General features: G+C 36.8%; 4 protein-coding genes across 5 annotated transcripts in view; 3 read left to right on the plus strand and 1 right to left on the minus strand.

Moving 5' to 3' along the window:
* Positions 1–3,486: 3,486 nt before the first annotated feature.
* LOC103513014 (G-box-binding factor-like) lies at positions 3,487–5,983 on the plus strand. Its single transcript, XM_008477822.1, has 5 exons — positions 3,487–3,553; positions 4,364–4,573; positions 4,846–5,204; positions 5,389–5,505; positions 5,657–5,983. Exons 1-5 carry the CDS (start codon positions 3,487–3,489, stop codon positions 5,981–5,983), a joined length of 1,080 nt encoding a protein of 359 aa, XP_008476044.1.
* A 1,169-nt stretch (positions 5,984–7,152) lies between these two features.
* LOC103513015 (eukaryotic translation initiation factor 4 gamma 3) lies at positions 7,153–16,044 on the plus strand (the record flags this gene model as incomplete). The annotated part of the gene is made up of 13 exons (XM_026826324.1): positions 7,153–7,537; positions 7,667–8,480; positions 8,708–8,912; positions 9,408–9,788; positions 10,238–10,410; positions 11,581–11,827; positions 12,644–12,896; positions 13,300–13,430; positions 13,809–13,898; positions 14,204–14,368; positions 14,669–14,759; positions 15,115–15,243; positions 15,580–16,044. Coding segments are annotated over 13 exons (3,234 nt in total), but the record flags the coding sequence as incomplete, so codon positions are not given.
* A 247-nt stretch (positions 16,045–16,291) lies between these two features.
* LOC103513016 lies at positions 16,292–20,533 on the plus strand. Its single transcript, XM_026826325.1, has 3 exons — positions 16,292–16,577; positions 18,470–18,722; positions 20,334–20,533. Exons 1-3 carry the CDS (start codon positions 16,407–16,409, stop codon positions 20,528–20,530), a joined length of 621 nt encoding a protein of 206 aa, XP_026682126.1. The 5' UTR covers positions 16,292–16,406; the 3' UTR covers positions 20,531–20,533.
* Positions 20,534–21,482: 949 nt separating this feature from the next.
* LOC103513017 (nucleolar protein 4-like) overlaps positions 21,483–22,956 on the minus strand; it is a 40,215-nt gene continuing 38,741 nt past the window's right edge. For both annotated transcript variants that reach the window (XM_026826326.1, XM_017445646.2), the window contains exon 10: positions 21,483–22,701. In XM_026826326.1, the coding sequence (XP_026682127.1) occupies positions 22,532–22,701 (170 nt within the window). In that variant the 3' untranslated portion in view covers positions 21,483–22,531. The remainder of the gene's footprint in view (positions 22,702–22,956) is intronic.

The raw sequence follows: 22,956 nt of genomic DNA on the forward strand, positions 1-22,956 counted from the left end.
TACTCAATTGATCATTTCAGCGCCAAATAGGTACCATCTGCCCAGATATATTTGGTGTGAGATTATTTGACCTCTGTTGGTAATGCACATTATCTGGAAGAGAAACAAATTGTTATGAATTGTAGTGCAATGAATCATCACAGTGGGCATTAGGTTGTGCTAAACTTCTTATACAAACTTTGATTAGGACCTATACAAATTGGACATTCATACATTGAGATAAGTATTTTCCAATTATTATGCATAATCTACTGATTACTCACTGTTGGTAGGATTGGATACAGCTGTGTGCATCTGTATGTGTACGTTGGGTGGTAGGTTGCTGGGTCGAACCTGGTGAGCATACTGGACTTGATGAGGAGGGGCTGGCTGGTATGCGTTAGTCTGCAGGTTGTTCATTGTCCCAATGCTGTTGACCATGTGAGGAGGTTCAGAATCTGTGCAAAGGTAATCATAATCATACACAAATATGCACTTGTGGTATGCACTACACCAGCGATTTCCAACTAGCGGCCCACAGGCCACATTTGGACCACCAGACCATTTTTGTGGCCCACAGAGCTTTTTCCATGGTCCCCCTCGCGCTCCATTTTTGCTCTTTTACTATGGGATGGACTCTAAAAATGTGGAGCATCCACCCCTACTTTTAAAAAAAATCCTGGATATAGGCCTTCTCCCTTGTGTATTTGGCCCACAAAGTACCTGTCAATATAGCATGTGGCCCCCATACACATGAAAGTTGGAAAACCCTGCACTACACATTCTATTCCATAAAAGATGTCATCTTTAGTTTTAAGTTACAAAAAAGAGGAAAAAATGTACTTGCTTAAGTTCAAGATCTCTTTTCAGTATTTATTTATTCAAGTTATAATAATAATAGAATCTTGAGTGGAAGGTGTTCTCTACCACCTAACCCTTGCCATGCTCTATAATAAAAGCAACGTCTGTGGCCGAGTGGGTATCACACCAGGCTTGCACGCAGGTCGGGATTCGATTCCCGGCGGGGCCGAGGTTTTTTTCGGCTCTGTGCTTGGAGTTCGGGGTGCACTCAGCCTTGTGAGGACAATTCAGTAGCTACTTTAATTGAGTAACAACCAGTGGCGGTATTACAAGTCGAAGAGACGAGCGATAATAAATATTATGATGATTGAGTAAATGAAAGACTTGTAATACTGTGATACCCACAAAGTTGTGAGAAAGCTCTCTGTTTTACCACAAAGATATCATGATTTGATTTGATTTGATACAGAAGCTATCTAAACCTACATTTGAAATTGAAATGAAAATATACAGGGTGGCACAGAAGTAACCTGATTAAGTTTTTCTGTTATATTTTTATAATTCTTCTCGTTTTTACAACTTTTATTTTATAAAATCATTTTAGGGGATTGGGGAATTTTTCTATACTATAGGTACATGAAAAATAAGGTCGCGAAAATGCTGTCCATTTTCAATGTCACACATTTGCACATTCAGGCTTTTTTGCACATTCTGGCTCAAAATGTTTGGTACTAGGGCTTGAACTTCTCAAACATTGTTCTTCAGCTCTTGGGGAGTCCTAGGTTTGTTGACATACACTCTTTCTTTGAGGTAAGTAAGCCCAGAAAAAAGTCTGGGTTGACATTTCAGGAGAGTTTGCAGGCCATGGAAATTTTCGGATTTTCAAAAAGTTCTAATTGAGTGTCAATTTTGAAAATAAATTTCGAGGAGTTTAATTTTTTGTAGCATATTAAAATTTACCACAATAAATTCCCCAAGGGTTCTTTACAATAATCTGAAGACAGGAGAAAAAAATATTAATACAAAGAAAGTTATTGAACTTTAACTTTATCAGGTTACTTCTGTGCCACCCTGTACATACAATAATAAATTGTTGCTCCTAAATACATGGTAAGAAATGTCAAGCAACATAATTATTTAAATAAATACAAAAGGGTACCTATGTTAAATAGCTAGGTACCTACTTATTACATTACCAACACCACAGTCAAGTAGTACCTACTTTACCAAAAACCAAATCTGATCAATATTCGAGCTTGACAATATTCATCAAATACCTACTTGGATATTGAAATCAATTCAGAACAAATTCATAAAGGTTAATTTTCAACTTGAAACTGTCTTCACCATAATGATGAATTTTGTTTATATCCATGAAGTGTCAAATGACATAAAGAATGATTGGTCCTCTATCAAGCCTTCCACTGAATTGAACTTGTCACTAAATAAGAGTAGGTATATTATTGATCTTGATTTGGACTACACTTACACTTAGAAAAAAGGTGATAAAAGATGAACAATTGAACATAAATATTCATCACAATTGAACATCATTATTTGCTGAAAAAAGTTTTCAATTGATAATGTAACTGAGATAGTTGTCAAGTATTTACCAAAAATATTCATTATTTTTGTCTTTGAATTGGTAGGTACCTACCTAACATGGTATCCCTTTCATTCTAACCTAGCACTACTTAGTGACTAGAAATAGAATAAGAAAACGGTCATATGGTCTGAGCCATTTCAGGATCACATCCATATTCAAATTGAGTAGCCCAGTTCCAAAAGGGGACAATTTTTTTTAACAGTGCCAAAACTGGACATCTTGGAAATTTAACCTTAATATAACTAATTAATATCAACTTTGCCATAAATACCATAATAATATACAAAAAGATTCCTTTTATCTCGGGCTCTAGAAGTCATAGAAGAAAAAGAAAAAATCCCTAGTTCCTCATTTTTCAGCTCTTTGACTTTGAAACACCACCCAAGTAAATGCAACTGTTACTATTTGATACCGACTTGTTTTTCCCCCAGTTGATGCTGATGAAATTAGAAGACTTGGTAAGCGTTTTAGAAAATTGGACCTGGATAATTCTGGTGCTCTCAGCATAGATGAGTTCATGTCGTTGCCTGAGCTTCAGCAGAATCCACTGGTGCAACGAGTAATAGACATATTTGATGAAGACGGTAATGGAGAAGTTGACTTTAAAGGTAAGTTGTTGTAGAATTTGGTACATTTTTGTATCGCTATTTCATATTTATTTCTGCACTTGTTATGATTGAACACACTTCAACTTGTTGTAGCTATAATGTGTATTCTTAACACATCTTGTTATTGGTGTTAGTATTCATAAGCATAGCCTTAATATTGATCCAAATCTATTTTTGAAAACGTTTTCAAAATTTGCCGCGCGTAGCTATAGAGGTGCGTTTTCTTCTTTGTGCGTCCATTCCTCTTTGGATTTTGCAATGGCCGCTTATAGAAAGGAAATGAAGGAATGGAAAACATTGGATTCATTTTCATTTATGTTGAAAGGCTTTGTACGACTAAAGATCTCAGAAATCCGTGACTTTTTACAGTGAAAATATACTATTTCTGTGTAATACTCGTTAGTTTTGTGTCTTTTTAAGTATTTATAGGAAAATGAACGTTTCTGAAGTGATAATTATCCTCTGACAAGACTTTAAACAAATTAGCTAACCATGTCCAAACCCCTGGGTCAGACCAATAACAGGTTTATGTTCGGAGCTGGACGTTATCCTGCCCCAAGTAAGTTTTCCTTTGAACTGTTCTGCTATGATTCTTAAAGCTAGAATAGTACCCACTACCCAATAATATTCAAGTAAACTTCACACAATATCAAAGTAATGTTATATAAATCAAAGGGTTTGAAACTACATTGCCTACACTTGATCATGTTGAAGTTATAACTAGGTAAAAATTCCTCCTAGGCATAAAATTCCTCCATCTCGTGGGAAATTGTTGGAGCATTCAAATGTTCCAAGAAGTTCCTATCTTCTGATGTTGCTAACACTGGAAGAGTTTTCAAATTCTCCCCGACACCCACAAGGTCCATTTATCTTTAAGAAAATTTTTACCATGTTTTTTACCCCTATCAAAATGAAATACCCAATTACCAACCTGACCTACTCGGGGAAGATAATATCAGTTCTAATTCAAATCAATAGTTGTTATCAAGAATGCTCACCTGAATACTTGTATGTACATACTTACCTTGTCATAAAATGATCTATTGAAAACTACCCCTCCCTTTCTCTCCTAGTTCCCTCTGCTCACACTTGCATTTACCCCTAAATTTTTATATATTGACTTCATGTTGGACCACTTATGGGTCTTTTACATGACCTAAGAGCTTATTAATGCTATATTAGTCACAAGTTCAAAAATGGACATTTTTAGGGAAAACACGAAAAACTCATAACTTTTGAAACAAGCAGCCAATTTCAATGGTTTTGGTCTTGAATAAAAGCTAAAATCAAAAGGAATCTGTTTGTATATTATTATGGTATTTATGGCAAAGTTGATATTAATTAGTTATATTAAGGTTAAATTTCCAAGATGTCCAGTTTTGGCACTGGCATCAGCATCACCATCATCAGCACCAGCAGCAGCAAGTGCATCTCTTACATCATTCTCTATCCCATCACTCGCCTCCTGTTATTGAAAATTTTCAAATTGAAATACTTTGTGCTTTCATGTTTCAGTACCCTCATCCTCAAAATCCACAGTTAGTCTACTTGATAAATTCACAGCCTCACACACAGCAATGTAAGTGTTTGTTTTTATAAGTAGATATGGAGAAGAAAAAATAAATCATTATTTACTTAGGAACTTATAAATTATTGATGTTTGTGGTGATACTTCAAAAGTATTATTTTCGGGTGTACTTGATATGTACTTAGAATAAGACTTTATTAATTTAAACTTTTTAAACTTAAGTTTAAATAAATAAATATCTATCTAATAAGACTTTAGTTTGTACTCTTGACCTCTTGTGTGACTGATGAAGTGATGATCCTATTGTCTTGTTTGATATTTAGATCAACAGCAGCGGCTGCCACCTCAACAGACAGCACAAATCTTGCCTACTTCATCTCAACCACCTATGCCCTCCTCCCTCCCTCCCCACTCTCTGGCCTCCCTTCCCAGTCACATGTACACACAGACGTCTAGCTACGGGCCTCCAGGGCCCACTCAACATCAGCCGGCCCCGGGCCCTGCACCCCAACCTCCTGGTGGGCCACCAGGGAAAGCCCCACATCCTCAGCGTAAGAAGAACATTATCCCCATTTTAGACCCCAAGACAAAGCGAAATATATTGGAGGACATGGACCAACAGCAAATGTCACAGCCTCCCCAGCAGCGAGAACAACCACAGCCCACTAGCATGCCACATCAGGTAACATACTCAGATCAATGTTCTTGAAGCTTTTATGTATTGAAAGGAAATTAAACCAAAGCAGACAACACTGATGCTAATGTAAAAGTCTTGACTTTATTTCTGCTTTCACATTAGGCATATTTATTTTGTAAATTATTCAAACCTTTGGATGTTAACATTATCACTAATGTCTCATTTTCAGAATCAAGATGGTGGTAACATGTCATCCCATCATTCGGAACATCACCATCCACACCACCATCACCCACAACAACCTCCACCACCACCACAGCATCAACACCATCCTCCTTCACATCATGTAAGTTGCATATGTTAATACCCTCAATAAAGCTTTTGTAGATACCTAATTCTTAAATTAAAACTGGAAAGGATAATAGTATTTTGTTCTCACAAGTGAGAATCTATTTGAAGGAATTTCAGTGTATAATGAAGACGTGAACTTATTTCAGAATGAGGAACTTTCTCATGCCAATGTACCCTCATATGAGCGGAAAGACTTAGTGGCTCATGAACCTCCTGGTATGATGCATGAACACCAAAGACCTCACATGACTCACATGATGGTTCAGCAGCAGCAGCATCAGCATCACCATCATCAGCACCAGCAGCAGCAAGTGCATCTCTTACATCATTCTCTATCCCATCACTCGCCTCCTGTTCCTCAACAAATCCTGCCACGACCTCATCATAGTGGTGGTAATCATAATCATAATCACTTGACTCATTCCCCTCCCGCCAGACCTTCTTCCAACCCCAGCCCTGGAGTACAAACCTAAAAATACTTACTTGAAACAAAACAACATAATAAATACTCATGCCAAGCACAAGAAAATTGTTTTATTATCTTAAAGACTTAAAGGATTATCTTAAAGACTTAATGGACAACAAAACTCCAGCTAAGAATTTCCTAATATTTATTTGTTTTTTGTTTTCTATCCAGGTCTATCCACATCATCTTCAGTACCCATATATGGCCGGTTCTACAGTGGTGAGTATCTGTTAGGTTCAATACAAGTATAGTAATTCCTTGAGCAATATTATTTTTCCTCTCTTTAAATAAGAGCAATTAAAGAAGGGACTTAACTCCAAACTGTGTTGAATAGGACAACAGATTTGTGAGTTAGTGCTACTGTCATAGACGTTTAGGTTGGTCTGTTGTTTAAGGTCGGCCCGGACCTGGCGACCGATGCTGGGTGGCTGGGGAAGACTTGGAGAATAAAACTAAACACGCTGGTAACTTTAACTTAACTGATTGATGTCAGGCTTTATTTCCTAACGCATTGTTGCCCCAGCTGACTTCCAACCCAGAATGTCTTTTGGTTGCTCTGGTACACACGCTTGAAACTGTTTGTTTATTTGGCGGTCACGTCCACCTAGGTCCAGTGATCTCTTCTATCTGAGTTGGCAAACATAACCTTTGGATAAGATTGTGTTGCTTCCTCCGACTCAGCTCTGGGATCATTGAATCTTGAAGGTGGACTCTCTACTGGTAGCGATGATATTTGTTACCAAATATCCCTACGACACCTCTCATGTTCTAGATTTTCTAGAATTTAGAGAATTAAACTTCCTATTAAATTGATTTTGATTTATTATTGAAAAATCCCTACGACACCTCTCATGTTCTAGATTTTCTAGAATTTAGAGAATTAAACTTCCTATTAAATTGATTTTGATTTATTATTGAAAAAATGAATAGAATACAGGCTTCGTTTCGTTACCAGGGCGGATTTGCAAAGGGTCCTTTCTTTTAATTCAGCAGTCCATAAAGCTGCTCTATTACTATTTACTTTTATCCATTTTCTGCTAAATCACTTTCGTATTTTTGCGAGAGTGAAAGTTTATTCTTTGAGATGACTTGAAGGAAAAAAGGTAGTTTTATAATAAAGATTTTTTTTTTGTATATGAAATACTTAATAACACAATTGGCCCCTGACTTTTACTCGTACAGACTCAGTCAACATCTGAATCTCAACACCCCGAAGAATCTGACTCCTCCAGTCATGAGAGACGTGAGAAATCTCCCTCGGGTTCGGTGCACTCAGGTCCCGTAGACCAGATTCCATTACCTCCAACGGCTCCTGTTCAATTACCAGCCTCGGTAGAGTCACCTCCCGCGGCCCCAGCTCAAACACGTTCCCCCACTCCAGAACCTACTGTCTCCCCCAGTCCAGTGGAAACTCCACTCTCTGTCGTGGAGAACACACCAGAGCCAGAGGAAGACAAGGAGATCCTTGCTGAGGTGGAGGATGTTCTACCTCCAGCCCCTCCTTCTGTTGCTGCTCAAACACAGACAGTCCTGCCCAAGTTGAAACATAATTACCAAGAAGGTGTGTATACCATTTCATTAGCCAACTATTCTGCTTATCATGAGTTCAAATGTTGATTTTGTTGAGTCAAATACCTTTTGAATGAAATGAATAGTGTGTAACACGTATATTTCGCTGTTTGTTTCTCAGATCAATGGAGTCCTATCAATCAGGAGGGCGTTAAGAAATACAGTCGAGACTTTCTGCTTGAACTCCAATTTGAAGCAATGTCGAAACCAAAACCTGCCAACCTTCCCGATCTAGAAATCGTTCTTAAAGATCTTTCCAAACCATCTTATCCAAATAAAAATAGCAACATCTCTCACAATATAATGCCCCACGGTAGTCGAAATAATGACATTCTGTTTCCTCACTATGCAAATAAACCAGGAAATATGCGACAAAACATACGACAACAGCAACCAGTGCTCAAAGCAAGAAGCATACAAGGTGGCAAAGTACCCAAACCTGCGCCAAAATCTCCCAACATTGTTCTATCCATCTCACTGAAAGATGACATCAAGCTACGAGAGTCAGAGAATGCTTGGAGACCTAACAACAATTGTGATGAAGATGAGAAGTTTTATAAACAAGTGCGTGGTGTTCTTAACAAACTAACGCCGGAAAATTTCGAATCTATGAAAATGCAATTCAAAGAATTCCCCATCAACACAACGAAAAGACTGGACAAAGTTATAGATTTAGTTTTTCAAAAAGCAATTGCCGAGCCAAGCTTCTCGGAGTTCTACGCCAAAATGTGTTATGAAATGATGAAGAGGGAGGTAGTAGATGAGACGAAACCTGTGAATAAAGACGGAAAGCGGCCGTCTGTAAACTTCAAAAACTTGCTGCTCAATAAATGTCAGAAGGAATTTGAAAAGAATGAATTTGAAGAGAGAAAGAATGATATTAAATTAGATGAGATTGAAGCCGAACAAGATCCAGAAAAGAAAAAAGAACTGAGGTAAGTGAAACTAGGGCTAATCTAGTACTTCTGGGCTAGTAATGTATAACACAATTAAATCAATGTGTATAAAATCTGAAGCTTATTTTTTCGTGTATTTGTTCAAAGTATTTTTTTTTGCAAGGTTGATTGGTTGGTTGTTAGTCTGAACCCACGCAGCGTGACGCTAGTGTTTCACACTTTCGTAAAACAATTCAACCTAACTCTTATCCCCCATTTTCTTTTAGGTTAATGTTTGAAGAAGAAGAAAGACTCATTCGAAAGCGGTCAGTTGGAAACTGTAGGTTCATTGGAGAATTGTACAAATTAAATATGTTGACTACAAAGATCATGCATCATTGCATATCTGAACTGTTGAAGAAAACCGAGGAGGAGCCTTTGGAACGTGCCTGTAAATTATTATCCACCATAGGAAAGGATTTGGAAAGCCATGTAAGTATAATGGGATAACATTTTGTGTCTTCTGTCCGTATATATCTGAAAAAATGGGATAAAATCTTGTGTATTCTGCCCCAATATATCTGAAGTCCCTCGCATAGTCCATGCAGACAGTGCAAAAGGAGTACCTAACAAAAATGTACTTTAGGCTAGGGATATGGTCACATTCGACCGAGGGATTTATTTTATTTTGGCATGGCAGGTGGAATATTTGATTTTTTCCCCCTCGGCCTTGTAGCGGAGCACGGACATTACTAACTTGTTTAATTCAAAGTCCACCGTGCCAACCAACCTCAGGGGTGCAGTGGTTAGCACGGTGGACTTTGAATCTGGAGGTTGGTTGTTCGAGTTCAAGTCAAGTCATAAAATTTAGCGTAGTATATTAAGCGGGGAACGACACTTGTGACAAACATTTATGCTCAACACAATTAAAATTCCTTTTTTTTTCACTTGTTTAATTATAAATCCATACTGTTCCATTCGTCACAGGACAAAGACCCGACTCAAATGAAGGGCTATTTCACCACAATGGAGGAGCTCGCTTCCAAGAAGAACAGTCATGCTATTTCATCCCGTGTCCGGTTCATGCTGCAAGATGTGATTGATCTGCGGAAGAACAAGTGGATCCCACGTCGCAACGAAAACAAACCGAAAACCATACAGCAAATTCAGTACGAGGCAGAGTCGGAAAAGTTTGGCAATGTAAATAAGAAACCTCTTCTGGATAAACCCTATTCCCTAGAGAAACCAATGCTGGATAACGACAGGAAGTCTGCCTTCCAGCAGCAGCAGAAGGACTGGAACAAGCCAAACAATCCCATTTACAAGGCCAGCTATCAGTTTGATAAAACAAAGTTTGTGTCTATTCGAGTGAGTAATGCGTTCAAGAACAGATAAGAATTGAATTGAAATAGTGTTACATTTATTTTTCAAAGTTTATATAACAAAAAAAATCTCCAAGGTAATTCTTGTATGTGTAAGTCCTGTAAGTAGTGCTTCAATTATATGTAGACTATCAACTTGGGATTACCAGACACATAGTCCCATGTAAATATAAATCTATATTTTTTTTTGTGGTGAAGCAAGAGCCACGTCTCAATTTTTGAAACAGTAGCGTTATAACTTTATGCCTTTGGTTTGTCTGGTTCAGATTTTTGGTGACACGGTGTTGCGTGATTGCATGAAACGCATTTTATGTATGTGGTTATATTCATATCAAACTATTTGTACGATAAATTACACACATGGTTTATTTTTCATCATTTCATTACTGTATGTAAAATTGAAGTTAATCACCTTTTACACCTTTCTGTTAACAGGATACGCCCATGGATATAAAGTTAGGACCTAGCAACAAGAATGTCTGGAACCAAGGATCCAACATCAACAAACAATCAGATTCTATGTGGACTAATAAGGGTTCAGACTCCAATAGCTTTAACCCAAGCTTCAATAGTGATATTAGAACCAATAAGACTAACTCCTCTTATAAGTAAGTTTGAAAATTTTTATCCTGAAGAAGAAAAGAACTAACGTGGTAATAAATATTATACAGTGTGTTCATAAATGGTTTTAACTCGGTCGTCTTATTTGTCCCTACAGCCCTTCTTCTTTCTGACAAACATGGAGAAAGCGGATTTGTCTACTGTAATCAAAGTTAACAGGAAGGATGATCTTAAGACTAGAATCAAAGATGTCATCATCTCCCATGAACATAATCCTTGTGATGCTGTGAGCCTATGTACCGATCTTGTAAATTGGACCAAGGTAAATATTCTTTTGTCTTACCCGGGCAGGACTGAAAAGTTTAATCCTTATATTGTACTAGTAAACAGATTGTTACAGTCAAATTTTTATCCTTATTTCTCTTTTTATTTTTCTTCCTATTTACCAGGATTATCATTTTCATTTTCTTCTTCTTTAGGTGCGTTCACTGTTTTATGCATGTCGTTCGCGTTTTTATCAGTAGTTTCAATTTTATCCTTATTTCTCTTTTTATTTTTCTTCCTGTTTACCAGGATTATCATTTTCATTTTCTTCTTCTTTAGGTGCGTTCACTGTTTTATGCATGTCGTTCGCGTTTTTATCAGTAGTTTCAAAGCTAATAAAAGCTAGTTTTTTTTTTCTTTTTAGGCTAGGCTTCAGCTGTATCCGAATGGTGATGGCGGAATAGAGGATATCTTTTTACTTTTTTTCTGGCATACACCGGGGTGATGGTCTCTAGTAATGTTTAATTGGCTCTTTCTGAACCGCAGAGAGGTGTTGGTATTTCAAACTGGTGGATCTACCTAAATAGAATATGCCTTGTTTATCCTGCCAGAATGAGACTGAAAAGTTCCTTTATTCCCGCAGTCTAAACAAGGTCTTGTTTATAGGTTAAGTTTACAAATAAGTAAATAAAACCCTGTTTAAATTATATCCTGCCTCGGTGGCGTAGTGGTCAAGACGCTCGCCTGGTAAACAGGAGGGCTTGGGTTCGAACCCAGCCGAGGCATGGAATTTTATCCTCATTTATTTGAGAATTTAACCACATAATAATGGAGCTCTAAGGGTTAGGTGGTAGAGAACGCCTCCGGTGTTAACCTCGCCTAGTGGTTGCCTTCCATTCAAGAGTCTATTATTATCACCCTAATTGTCCGGATTTCCCTTGTCTCCTCTCCAGACCCTATTACAAATCCTCATCAGCGGCCACCACACCTACAGAGAACCGCTATGCTCTCCTGCATAACAATAACACGATGATCACCCCCTCTGGCGTGAGCACTAAGTCTGATCCTCCCAGCATGAGACGACAACTGAGGAAGGAAATGAGTGAAGCTGACCGAACCCTCCTGGAGAAGAAGTTGAGTGAGAAGAGGAACTGTTGTAAGCTTTACTTCGACGAGTACTTCTATAACGACGACTTTACTGTGAGTAGATTTTTATTATTATTATTATTATTACTACTACTCAGTCTGGCTGAGGGACTATAAACAAATTTCCCTATGCTATTATCAATAGCGAAAGTTGAGTGCGAAGGGCATCCACTCGTAAAATTTGTAGCCAAAACCAAATGTCAGTCCAAAGCAATCACCCTGGTTAAGGCTGACGAAAAACGCCGACCCCGTCTGTACACGGGAAAAGCCGAAGAAGAAGAAGAAGGATCTTGAACTCTTTGTCAACCGGATAGGTAGCTCTTTCAGTTTTTCATATGCCTAACAATCTAGAATGTACCCGGTGGAAGAGCTATCTAGATACCATCTGAGGTCACCTTTAACATTTGGGGCCTCTACACACTTATGGTAGCAGGAGATTTGTCTTTGGAATTGACTTATTGACCACAATTATGTGTCATGATCTAAAAGGCCCCGGTGTAGGGCCCTGGACTGCGGAACAGCTGGCGCAGCGATCATGAAGTGTATAGCCTCCTTATATGTAGAAGGAGTTCAAGGAGTGACGTGAATTTGTGAATGCACGACGTAATAAAAGTAAAACCCTCGTGAAAATAGGTGCATGGTGGTCGGACTTGTAATGTGTAGGAGAAATTTTTCATTTAGTGTGGAAGGTTTCCAAGATTTTATGTCACATTTCAACCTGGGTCTTCAATTCTTTTGTATGCCAATAAACAAACTTTAAGAAGAGAGAGAAAATATGATTGCGAGATCTAAATAAAAAGGTTCAACAAAGCAAGCTTCTTTTTTTTATAGGTTTTTTATTTAAAATTGATTCTTTCTTTTTCTTTTCAGGATCTTCTGAGCAGCAAAGACAAGAAAGACATTTCGAGCGTCGATCTGTGCTACTTTGCTTTCGAAATCGGCACCCAATCGTCGGACGAAGACTATCATAGGAACATAGGCAATTTAATCAATCGACTCTATTCGAATGGCGTAACCAAAGTTGTAATTTGTGATGCAATGCTCGACTTCTTCCAGAATACAATAGCCAATGATCTGTACACAGATACTCCCTATTTATCCAAGTATATAGCTGAGGTTATTGGTAAGTTTAGTGCATTACATTACATTGAAATGGGGGTCTTTTCTGACGAAATTCCTGTATGCTGAGTCCACTATGTAGGATTATTGCACCTCAAGTTTAGTAAGCGCTGCCTTTAGGGCTCACTTGACCTCATCATGCGGATAGTATTTTAATTCAACACATAATATTGAATAAATACGTCAGCCTTGTTAACTTGGAGGGTAGCGCGTCTGCCTTTTAAGGGCTAGGTCACGGGTTCGATTCCCGCCCTTGGCGGATTTTATCCTAAACAGATATAGTTCGTTCTCGGAACGGCTGCCTTTCTCCTATCCTGTCTTCCTTCTCTCTGCGCTTTCGGTACGTTAGCAGTTACAGTTCCCTCTCTTGGTGTTCATGTCTCACGTATGTTTTTCGTTTGTTACAGCGCCTGTAATAGAAGTTGATGTCATTTCCTTCACGGACTTGAAAACCCCTACCAAGTGCCTTAAGACAGAATCTATAGATCATCGTTTACCCCTAGTCAAAGAGCTGTTAAAAATAATCGGATATAACAAAGTAAGAATTGAGTTTGTATATTACATCGCAGATTGCAACTTAAATGATGTTGATGCACCTAAATAATGGTTGGTTATTCTGCCCGAATAGGACTGAACATTATAAAGAAAGGCCCCTGAGGAGAGAAGATAAAGGTTTTTTTTTTGTGGTAGATATGTAGAAAGGAATTTTAATTGTGTTAAGCATAAATGCTTATCACAAATGTCGTTCCCTGCTTATTACACCACGCTAAATTTTATGACTTGACTTGGACTCGAACCACTTACCTCCAGATCCGAAGTCCACTGCCCTAACCACAACACCACTGAGGTTGGTTGTGATAGCTAAGTAAATGATAATTAGGTCTTTTAACACTTGTGTATTTCCCCGTTTTTTCAGGCACCAACGTGGCTACAGAAGCGATGGAATGTAGGTGGACTGAAACTTTCCGACTTCATTAGCAAGAGTGAATCAGTAGCGAATGAATATGTAAGTTCTTTTAAAAATGAAAAGAACAGTTTCACCACTGAAACAACTGACACATTAGACTCATGTGGTCTGTGTGGTAGCATGCCCATCCCGTTGAATGTTCCTCATGCTGATCAGAATCAACCTCCATAGCCTTAGTACATCACACTGATCTAGCATAGAATGAATTGCATTCTAGGGTTCCGGGTTCGATTCTCTAAAGAATAGAATAAAGTTTTGAGAAGAAGAAGAACTAACGTGGTAATAAATATTATACAGTGTGTTCATAAATGGTTTTAACTCGGTCGTCTTATTTGTCCCTACAGCCCTTCTTCTTTCTGACAAACATGGAGAAAGCGGATTTGTCTACTGTAATCAAAGTTAACAGGAAGGATGATCTTAAGACTAGAATCAAAGATGTCATCATCTCCCATGAACATAATCCTTGTGATGCTGTGAGCCTGTGTACCGATCTTGTAAATTGGTCCAAGGTAAATATTCTTTTGTCTTACCCGGGCAGGACTGAAAAGTTTAATCCTTATATTGTACTAGTAAACAGATTGTTACAGTCAAAGGTTCGGTTTATCAATTGCTTTTATCAGGCTGTTAAAATTATAGGCCAGTTAAAACACATTTGAATCAATGTTAATTTAACAAGCCAATAACTTTAACAGTCTGATAAATACTGTTGATAAACCGAACCTCAATATTGCCCCCTCTAATCCGTACATTGTAGAAGTCCAAACAAATTGCTTTTGTTTTCAATGGTATTTCGTCTTGTCTAATTTCAGGGCAATTTCGGGTCAACCAAGGAACTTTCTGCCAGTTATTACCATGCCTTAACTAGTGCGATCTGTGAGATTTCAATAATTAAAAACAATGGTAAGTATATCTCTGAATCAGCGAACTTCAGTGGTGTAGTGGTTAATACAGTGCAGTATGGATCTGGAGGTTGGTGGTTCGAGTCGTAAAATTTAGCACAGTGTATTCAGCAGGGAACAACATTTGTGACAAGCATTTATGCCTAACACAATCATCAATCTATCTAAGTTAAAAACTGGTTTCTTTGACAACCAATCGTATTTCCATGTTAGTTGCTAGTGTTGTAGCAGCGCTCAACCGCTTAGTGATTCCACCACGAAGATTTGGAAATTACTGACAGCATCCTTCTATTTCGTGAGGCCGTCTCTTTCTTTACTAATGAAATTTATCGTTGTGTTTTCTGTTTGTATTGCAGGACAGCTGAATAGAAATGATTTTCCCAAGTATATTTTTGTATATAAACTCCTAGAACTATCCGAAGATCAAGAGATCGAGGTCCTCAATTCCGTGTTCAATCTAGTCCAAACTCTAGAATTCCCAAAAGGTAAGGAAGGTGTAATTCAGTTAGTAATACTTTTAAACATGCTAAAATAAATTTGACTTACTGCAAGGATAGGATAAATGGATTTTTCAGTTCGATCCCAGCAGGATGAACAAGGGATAACCGCTCGTTTATTCTCACTTCCCACAGGTTTGCTGTTAGACTGCTTTCAATGTCTTCATCAAGAGGGCGCAATATCTCTTGCAGCATTCAAAGTGTGGAGCAACTCTGATCAGTCTGACGATAAATTTGACTTACTGCAAGGGTAAATGGATTTTTCAGTTCGATCCCAGCAGGATGAACAAGGGATAACCGCCCGTTTATTCTCACTTCCCACAGGTTTACTGTTAGACTGCTTTCAATGTCTTCATCAAGAGGGCGCAATATCTCTTGCAGCATTCAAAGTGTGGAGCAACTCTGATCAGTCTGACGGCAGAGGAGTGGCACTCAAACAACTTAATACATTCTATCAAATGCTCAATGAGCAGGACCCTGAGGTTGAGGTCTAACTTGTGCCTCAATCTCCTCCATGACTAGGGACGAGCAATTATATTTATTTTTCAAGCTTAGAATTTCATCCGATCTTATACGTTTCCCTTGTTCTCTCCTAACACCATTAGGTGATTTCTATAATTTTGACAGATAAATATAATTGCTCGTTGCAAGTCCCATTGTTTTTGTTCCATTGTTTGTTTTCCATTTATTTATTTGTAAATTATATTTATTTTATTGCTCGGGCTGTTGTGTAGAGATGAAAGGGAAAAGTTCTGTATTCAAAGATTTTCAAATGGTGCTCAATGAAAAAATTGTATACTGGCTCGGAATAAATTGATATTTTTCTTGTCAATCTCGTCAGTTTAAATGGAGACGGTATAGGTTATGGTAACCATTGGATGTTTTCTTCAAAATATTATATCTGAAGATAGTAAAGTTCATTAGATTGGCAAAGAAAAATTCTGGTTTATTGTAGGCAAGTAATCAATTTCGACATTGAGATATTCCGGTGTTAACCTCGCCTAGTGGTTGCCTTCCATTCAAGAGTCTATTATTATCACCCTAATTGTCCGGATTTCCCTTGTCTCCTCTCCAGACCCTATTACAAATCCTCATCAGCGGCCACCACACCTACAGAGAACCGCTATGCTCTCCTGCATAACAATAACACGATGATCACCCCCTCTGGCGTGAGCACTAAGTCTGATCCTCCCAGCATGAGACGACAACTGAGGAAGGAAATGAGTGAAGCTGACCGAACCCTCCTGGAGAAGAAGTTGAGTGAGAAGAGGAACTGTTGTAAGCTTTACTTCGACGAGTACTTCTATAACGACGACTTTACTGTGAGTAGATTTTTATTATTATTATTATTATTACTACTACTCAGTCTGGCTGAGGGACTATAAACAAATTTCCCTATGCTATTATCAATAGCGAAAGTTGAGTGCGAAGGGCATCCACTCGTAAAATTTGTAGCCAAAACCAAATGTCAGTCCAAAGCAATCACCCTGGTTAAGGCTGACGAAAAACGCCGACCCCGTCTGTACACGGGAAAAGCCGAAGAAGAAGTCTCTAGCCATACATTACTGTGAGTAGATAATGGTCATTGTGTCGATAGAATGGAAGTGAGGGAGAAAAAGGGGCAAGGAAGACGGAAGAAAAGGTTGTTGTTGCTTGTTGAGATAGAACGAAACAAAAAAAAATTTGGACCGATTGCAATACTAAGTCTCGAGCCATACATTACTGTGAGTAGATAATGGTCATTGTGTCGATAGAATGGAAGTAAGGGAGGAAAAGGGGCAAGGAAGACGGAAGAAAAGGTTGTTGTTGCTTGTTGAGATAGAACGAAACAAAAAAAAATTTGGACCGATTGCAATACTTTCATTACTAGTATACTAGTATAGCTCCGCTATACTGTAGTAATAGAAAGTAAAAAAGGTTGAAAACTTTATAAAGGTTACATTTTTCATTGTAAACAATTGTATCTTTTCAATTGTAATAGTAATTGTATTTTTCAGCAATATATATTTACATTAAATACTAATGTACACTGTTGGTCATTATTTTTTCAATATTTTCTTATAGACAACTGACCTATACAACGGGATAAATTCTTCATGTTTTAACTGTTACTTATTTTATTTATTTTAGGATTCTCTTTCTGTGCAAGTCGTTATATTGATGACGGATTTAAAAATGAATGGAAATTAAAAATGTGGGTGATACTGTGATGGTAAAAATATGCTCCTGTACTCCAAGCCCACCAAAGGATTCGAAAGAATAGTAATAAAACCCAACATCTAAACAGTTCTTCATGCTAGAAATGTCTAATTCTTCATTTCCACAAGATTTTGAACTTCTTGTCAATGGTAGATATTTTATCGGTTATTTGTCCATTTAACTGTGATTTTTACACAGACTTGTGTTGTTTCTGGTTTCGCCTGTTCTGTTTTTGTTTTATTTATATTTCGTTTATTATTTATTTGATTATGTTAATTTCATATATTTTTTATTTGATTTTCAAGGGTCTCCTATTTCCACAAGAAATCTGGGAATAGGTTTGTAGATTGTTTGCCTAGACAAGAGCACACAGAGAGTTATCATGCTGACTTCTTTTCTTCTTTTTCTTTTTAGTAATGTATTTATTTTTTATTTTTTCGTCTAGTGTTGTGTGTCTTGAAGGCCGGCCAGAGAGCTCTCTAACATTGAGTTGATATATCTGTCGTCACATATGTTTGGGTTTGACCATCACATACATAGGCGACTCCATTCATTTTACATCGTTATTAATCACACCACCCTTCACTGTTTACCTGTGCTTATAACAGATATTGAAATCTCGAGTTAATCCGCCTGTTGTTTGATAGATTCTAAACAATTTTTAGTTTAATCCTTCCACATGAAAACTAATTTCTCAATGTGATTTCATATTGTCTGCTTTTTGTCGTGGATCTGTTTCATAGCTCGTCCAAAATAATCCTTTTGAAAGTTTAATATTTTTCCTAGTAGGTTGAAAGGTTGTGTGTGAACCACGACTACTCAAGTTCTCAGGATTTATCTGGGGATGTACTTCACATAAGTAGTAGGGCTGCCTGAAAGGGACTGACCTCTTATTGTCCCTTGTCTTATTGACTATTAGGTCGGAAGAATGACCCAATTGTCAATACCTCCTGCATTTGTAAACAACAAACCTTTTCCTTTTTATTTAAAATTGATTCTTTCTTTTTCTTTTCAGGATCTTCTGAGCAGCAAAGACAAGAAAGACATTTCGAGCGTCGATCTGTGCTACTTTGCTTTCGAAATCGGCACCCAATCGTCGGACGAAGACTATCATAGGAACATAGGCAATTTAATCAATCGACTCTATTCGAATGGCGTAACCAAAGTTGTAATTTGTGATGCAATGCTCGACTTCTTCCAGAATACAATAGCCAATGATCTGTACACAGATACTCCCTATTTATCCAAGTATATAGCTGAGGTTATTGGTAAGTTTAGTGCATTACATTACATTGAAATGGGGGTCTTTTCTGACGAAATTCCTGTATGCTGAGTCCACTATGTAGGATTATTGCACCTCAAGTTTAGTAAGCGCTGCCTTTAGGGCTCACTTGACCTCATCATGCGGATAGTATTTTAATTCAACACATAATATTGATTTCCTAGTAACTATAACATGCTTATAACGTAGACCCAATTACTAGAAATAAAGAATCTCATGTTCCAATGTACTAAATTATTAACATACTTCCTAGTAACTATAACATGCTTATAACGTAGACCCAATTACTAGAAATAAAGAATCTCATGTTCCAATGTACTAAATTATTAACATAGTGCTGAGTCCACTATGTAGGTTGTAGGACCATTGCACCTCAAGTTTAGTAAGCGCTGCCTTTAGGGCTCACTTGACCTCATCATGCGGATAGTATTTTAATTCAACACATAATATTGATATTAACATAAAGACTTTCCTTCAAAACCGTAGTCGCCTTACCACTAAGCTATAAGTAGTTAATTCCCCCAAGCACAAATTTTAGCACCTCTTTTTTTAAAAAACCTCTATCCTCTATAACTGTTCTATACTTATTTCTACTCTTTAGTTACTCTTCACATGAAATAGTTTGAAAAGCATTTTTTTTTCTTCTTTTTTTATTATGATTATTTGGAACATATAGCTTTAAATATATTTCAATAATATTATACTCGATTATTTATTCAACTCATTTTTTATGTATCTATTCATTATTTAATTTAGTGGTGTAAATAGGGCGATTTAGTGATTGCAGTTTATAGGCATGTAACAAATGGAAAGATTGTGACTAATATATTTAATGTACGTAGAATTTACCTAAATTAGGATCAGAATGGAATATTTATCTTCAAATGAAATGTACTAAAGTAATCCTGATACAACGTTCTTGGTAATGTTATTCCGGGATATTTACTAAAGGTTATTTAGAAATCTCAAACATATTATGCTGTCATTTTTACAAGATAACAGGTTAAATTATTGTTTAGAGTAATTTTTATTTCTATTCTTTGCTATCGAACAAATTTTATTCGAATTGCTACTGTTGAGATGGAAATATAGTAGTTATTTTATTGATAATTATTATATCCACACCAATACTGCCCAATATTGTGAAGACATTTTATTAGTTAAATTTAATAATTTTAAGAAAAGGGAAAAAAGACTTGAATTTTATTATTCATGATTTATTTCAATAGCGCGATAACTTTATGTTGTGTAAGTAGGCAGAGGAGATTGTGTACAGAGTGTTTGAAATTTTTGTATTGGTGTTGATAAGTAGGTACGTTTTAGTTTCCTTGAAGAAATAGAAATAAGCGTCATTATAATATTGAATAAATACGTCAGCCTTGTTAACTTGGAGGGTAGCGCGTCTGCCTTTTAAGGGCTAGGTCACGGGTTCGATTCCCGCCCTTGGCGGATTTTATCCTAAACAGATATAGTTCGTTCTCGGAACGGCTGCCTTTCTCCTATCCTGTCTTCCTTCTCTCTGCGCTTTCGGTACGTTAGCAGTTACAGTTCCCTCTCTTGGTGTTCATGTCTCACGTATGTTTTTCGTTTGTTACAGCGCCTGTAATAGAAGTTGATGTCATTTCCTTCACGGACTTGAAAACCCCTACCAAGTGCCTTAAGACAGAATCTATAGATCATCGTTTACCCCTAGTCAAAGAGCTGTTAAAAATAATCGGATATAACAAAGTAAGAATTGAGTTTGTATATTACATCGCAGATTGCAACTTAAATGATGTTGATGCACCTAAATAATGGTTGGTTATTCTGCCCGAATAGGACTGAACATTATAAAGAAAGGCCCCTGAGGAGAGAAGATAAAGGTTTTTTTTTTGTGGTAGATATGTAGAAAGGAATTTTAATTGTGTTAAGCATAAATGCTTATCACAAATGTCGTTCCCTGCTTATTACACAAGCGTCATTATTGTGGTGATTCTTATTCTGCAAACTTGGTCAAACATCATTCAAAACATTTGACACCCTAAAATTTGTTTTTGTTTTGTTATGAAGAATATTGTTTGCTTTTTTTATTTCTTTTTGCCAAATGAAATAAAAAAATGTATTTCGATAAATAGGTAATAATAATAAAAAAAAATGTACAGATGTATGAAAAAAAGAAAAAAATCAAGGGTTTAAAAACCCCCAAAAATTATGTATATTTTTTTCCAAGAAATCTGGTTAACTTGAGCATCTTGTGTACCTATATCTGTATAATTTATTACATTTCTTGTGTAGTTCTTTTGTTTTGTTTGGTGTTTATGAAAAGTGAAAGTCGATGAAATTTTGCTGGTATTTCTAGAAGTTGGAAAATCCTTCTTCATTAGAAATTGCTTTAGTGGAAACAAAAAGAAAAAAAAAAACCTGTCATTCAAAGTTTTTTTTACATTTTAATTTGGTATATTTTGTAAATAGCAAGGGAAAAAATTAGGTTCTCGTAGTTGTATTGTAGCCTTTGTAATCATTAAAATTCAAATATTATTATTACTACTACATACTATTATTATTTGAAAATTGTTGTAAATATTTATAATTTATTATTTTCTACATAAAAATAATAAATACTACTCCTAATTTTTCCCTACGCGAGTTCCTGGTTTTGTCTTTATTTTTTTCTTGACCAGGTCTTAGTTTCTGTAGATAGTATGTACATTGTACATACCTACATTTCCCCAATTTAAAACAATTTAGGTACAGTGTCTTATACATTGACTGGTGTTGAACCCACGGTTTCCGATTTAACAATCAAATCGACCAAATAAGGTTAGGTCACGAGCCTCAGTACTCTGAAAACTAAGTAGGTTATTGGATCCAATGTCCTTGCGATCAGTGGCATTATTATGGTAGAACTAGTTGATCCCAAAAAGAAAAGTGGAAAGAAAGCAATAACGAATTACTTGACTTGAAATTTCAAAGAGAATATTTTATTTATTTTATCTACACAAAGTAATACTTTAATTATTAGACATTCCCTCTTTAACATTGATTTACCGTCATTCTGTAAGTAGAAACATTCACTCTCGTCTGCACAGTTTCAATTTTGTGAAGAATTTTGTGCTTATGGGGAAGGGAAGTAGGTACTGCATTTCTTTATTTATTCAAAGTTGTATCCTGAAATCCTGGTTAAGACCTTTGTTTGTCGTCCCCCCCCCCAAATGAGAACACGCTATCCGCTCATGTTATGCTAACTGAAACTGTATTTAAAGTCATGTCTTTGAAGTCATTTTAATAAGACCTACCAAGTATATAACATACTTACCTACTTAGCAAATACTTACCGCTCCCTGAATGACGCTACACCTACCTACTTTATTTCATGGATTGTAGGGGGTTTCAGTTTCAATAACTCTGTGCTGATGGACCTATCCTAGACCTAATTTTTTTCCAAAGATAGCCGGTATTCTACTCTGGAGTTCAAACCACATTTAAGACCAATTTTCATTTAAATACCTACTAATATACGAGTAATTATGTCCTATAATAAATAATCCTTATTTTCTTTTTCCCACTACACCGTACATGACCCTACAGCTTCTCTATTCTCTTTCTTTCTGACTAGGTATCATGTACTTGACAAATTCTTGAATTTTTGTTTTTTCATTTGTACTTTTCCTGCTCCTTTCCAAACCTTTTAATATTGAGACTTTGAATTTAAATAATTTACTTATTTACAGTTGCTGGTATCTACTTCGAATAGACCTTTCATAGAAGCGTTTAGTTTCATATATATTTTTTACACATTTTTCTTAGTCCTAATATTTATGTTGTTTGCTGAAGTAACAATTGCTCGAGCTCATCTGCTGACCGGAGTAGAAATGCTGCTGATTCTCGATAGCCTGTGATGAGCTGACGCACAGCCGCCATTTCTGTCGGATTCAATTTGTGACTCAGCAATGGTTTGGTTGGTTTCATCGATAAATCGGTTGGTCCTGAAAAATAAATGTATAGAGTTTCAATTTCATGAACTATTTATTACCTAGCGTTTTCTTTACTCTTATAAATTGTTGCAATATGTGTTCCCTATAATATGTCAAAATATATAAGACCTTGGTTAGACTGCGGGGGTAAAGGGACTTTTCAGTCCTATCCCAGCAGGATAAACATGAACAAGGTATGAGACCTTCTGTTCTATTCAACATAAATGGCTCAGCCAATCTCAGAGACCATGTTGTCACTTTTCACCA

The sequence above is a fragment of the Diaphorina citri genome, unplaced genomic scaffold (genome assembly GCF_000475195.1).
Source record: "Diaphorina citri unplaced genomic scaffold, Diaci psyllid genome assembly version 1.1 scaffold911, whole genome shotgun sequence".
In the NCBI taxonomy this organism is placed as follows: domain Eukaryota; kingdom Metazoa; phylum Arthropoda; class Insecta; order Hemiptera; family Psyllidae; genus Diaphorina; species Diaphorina citri.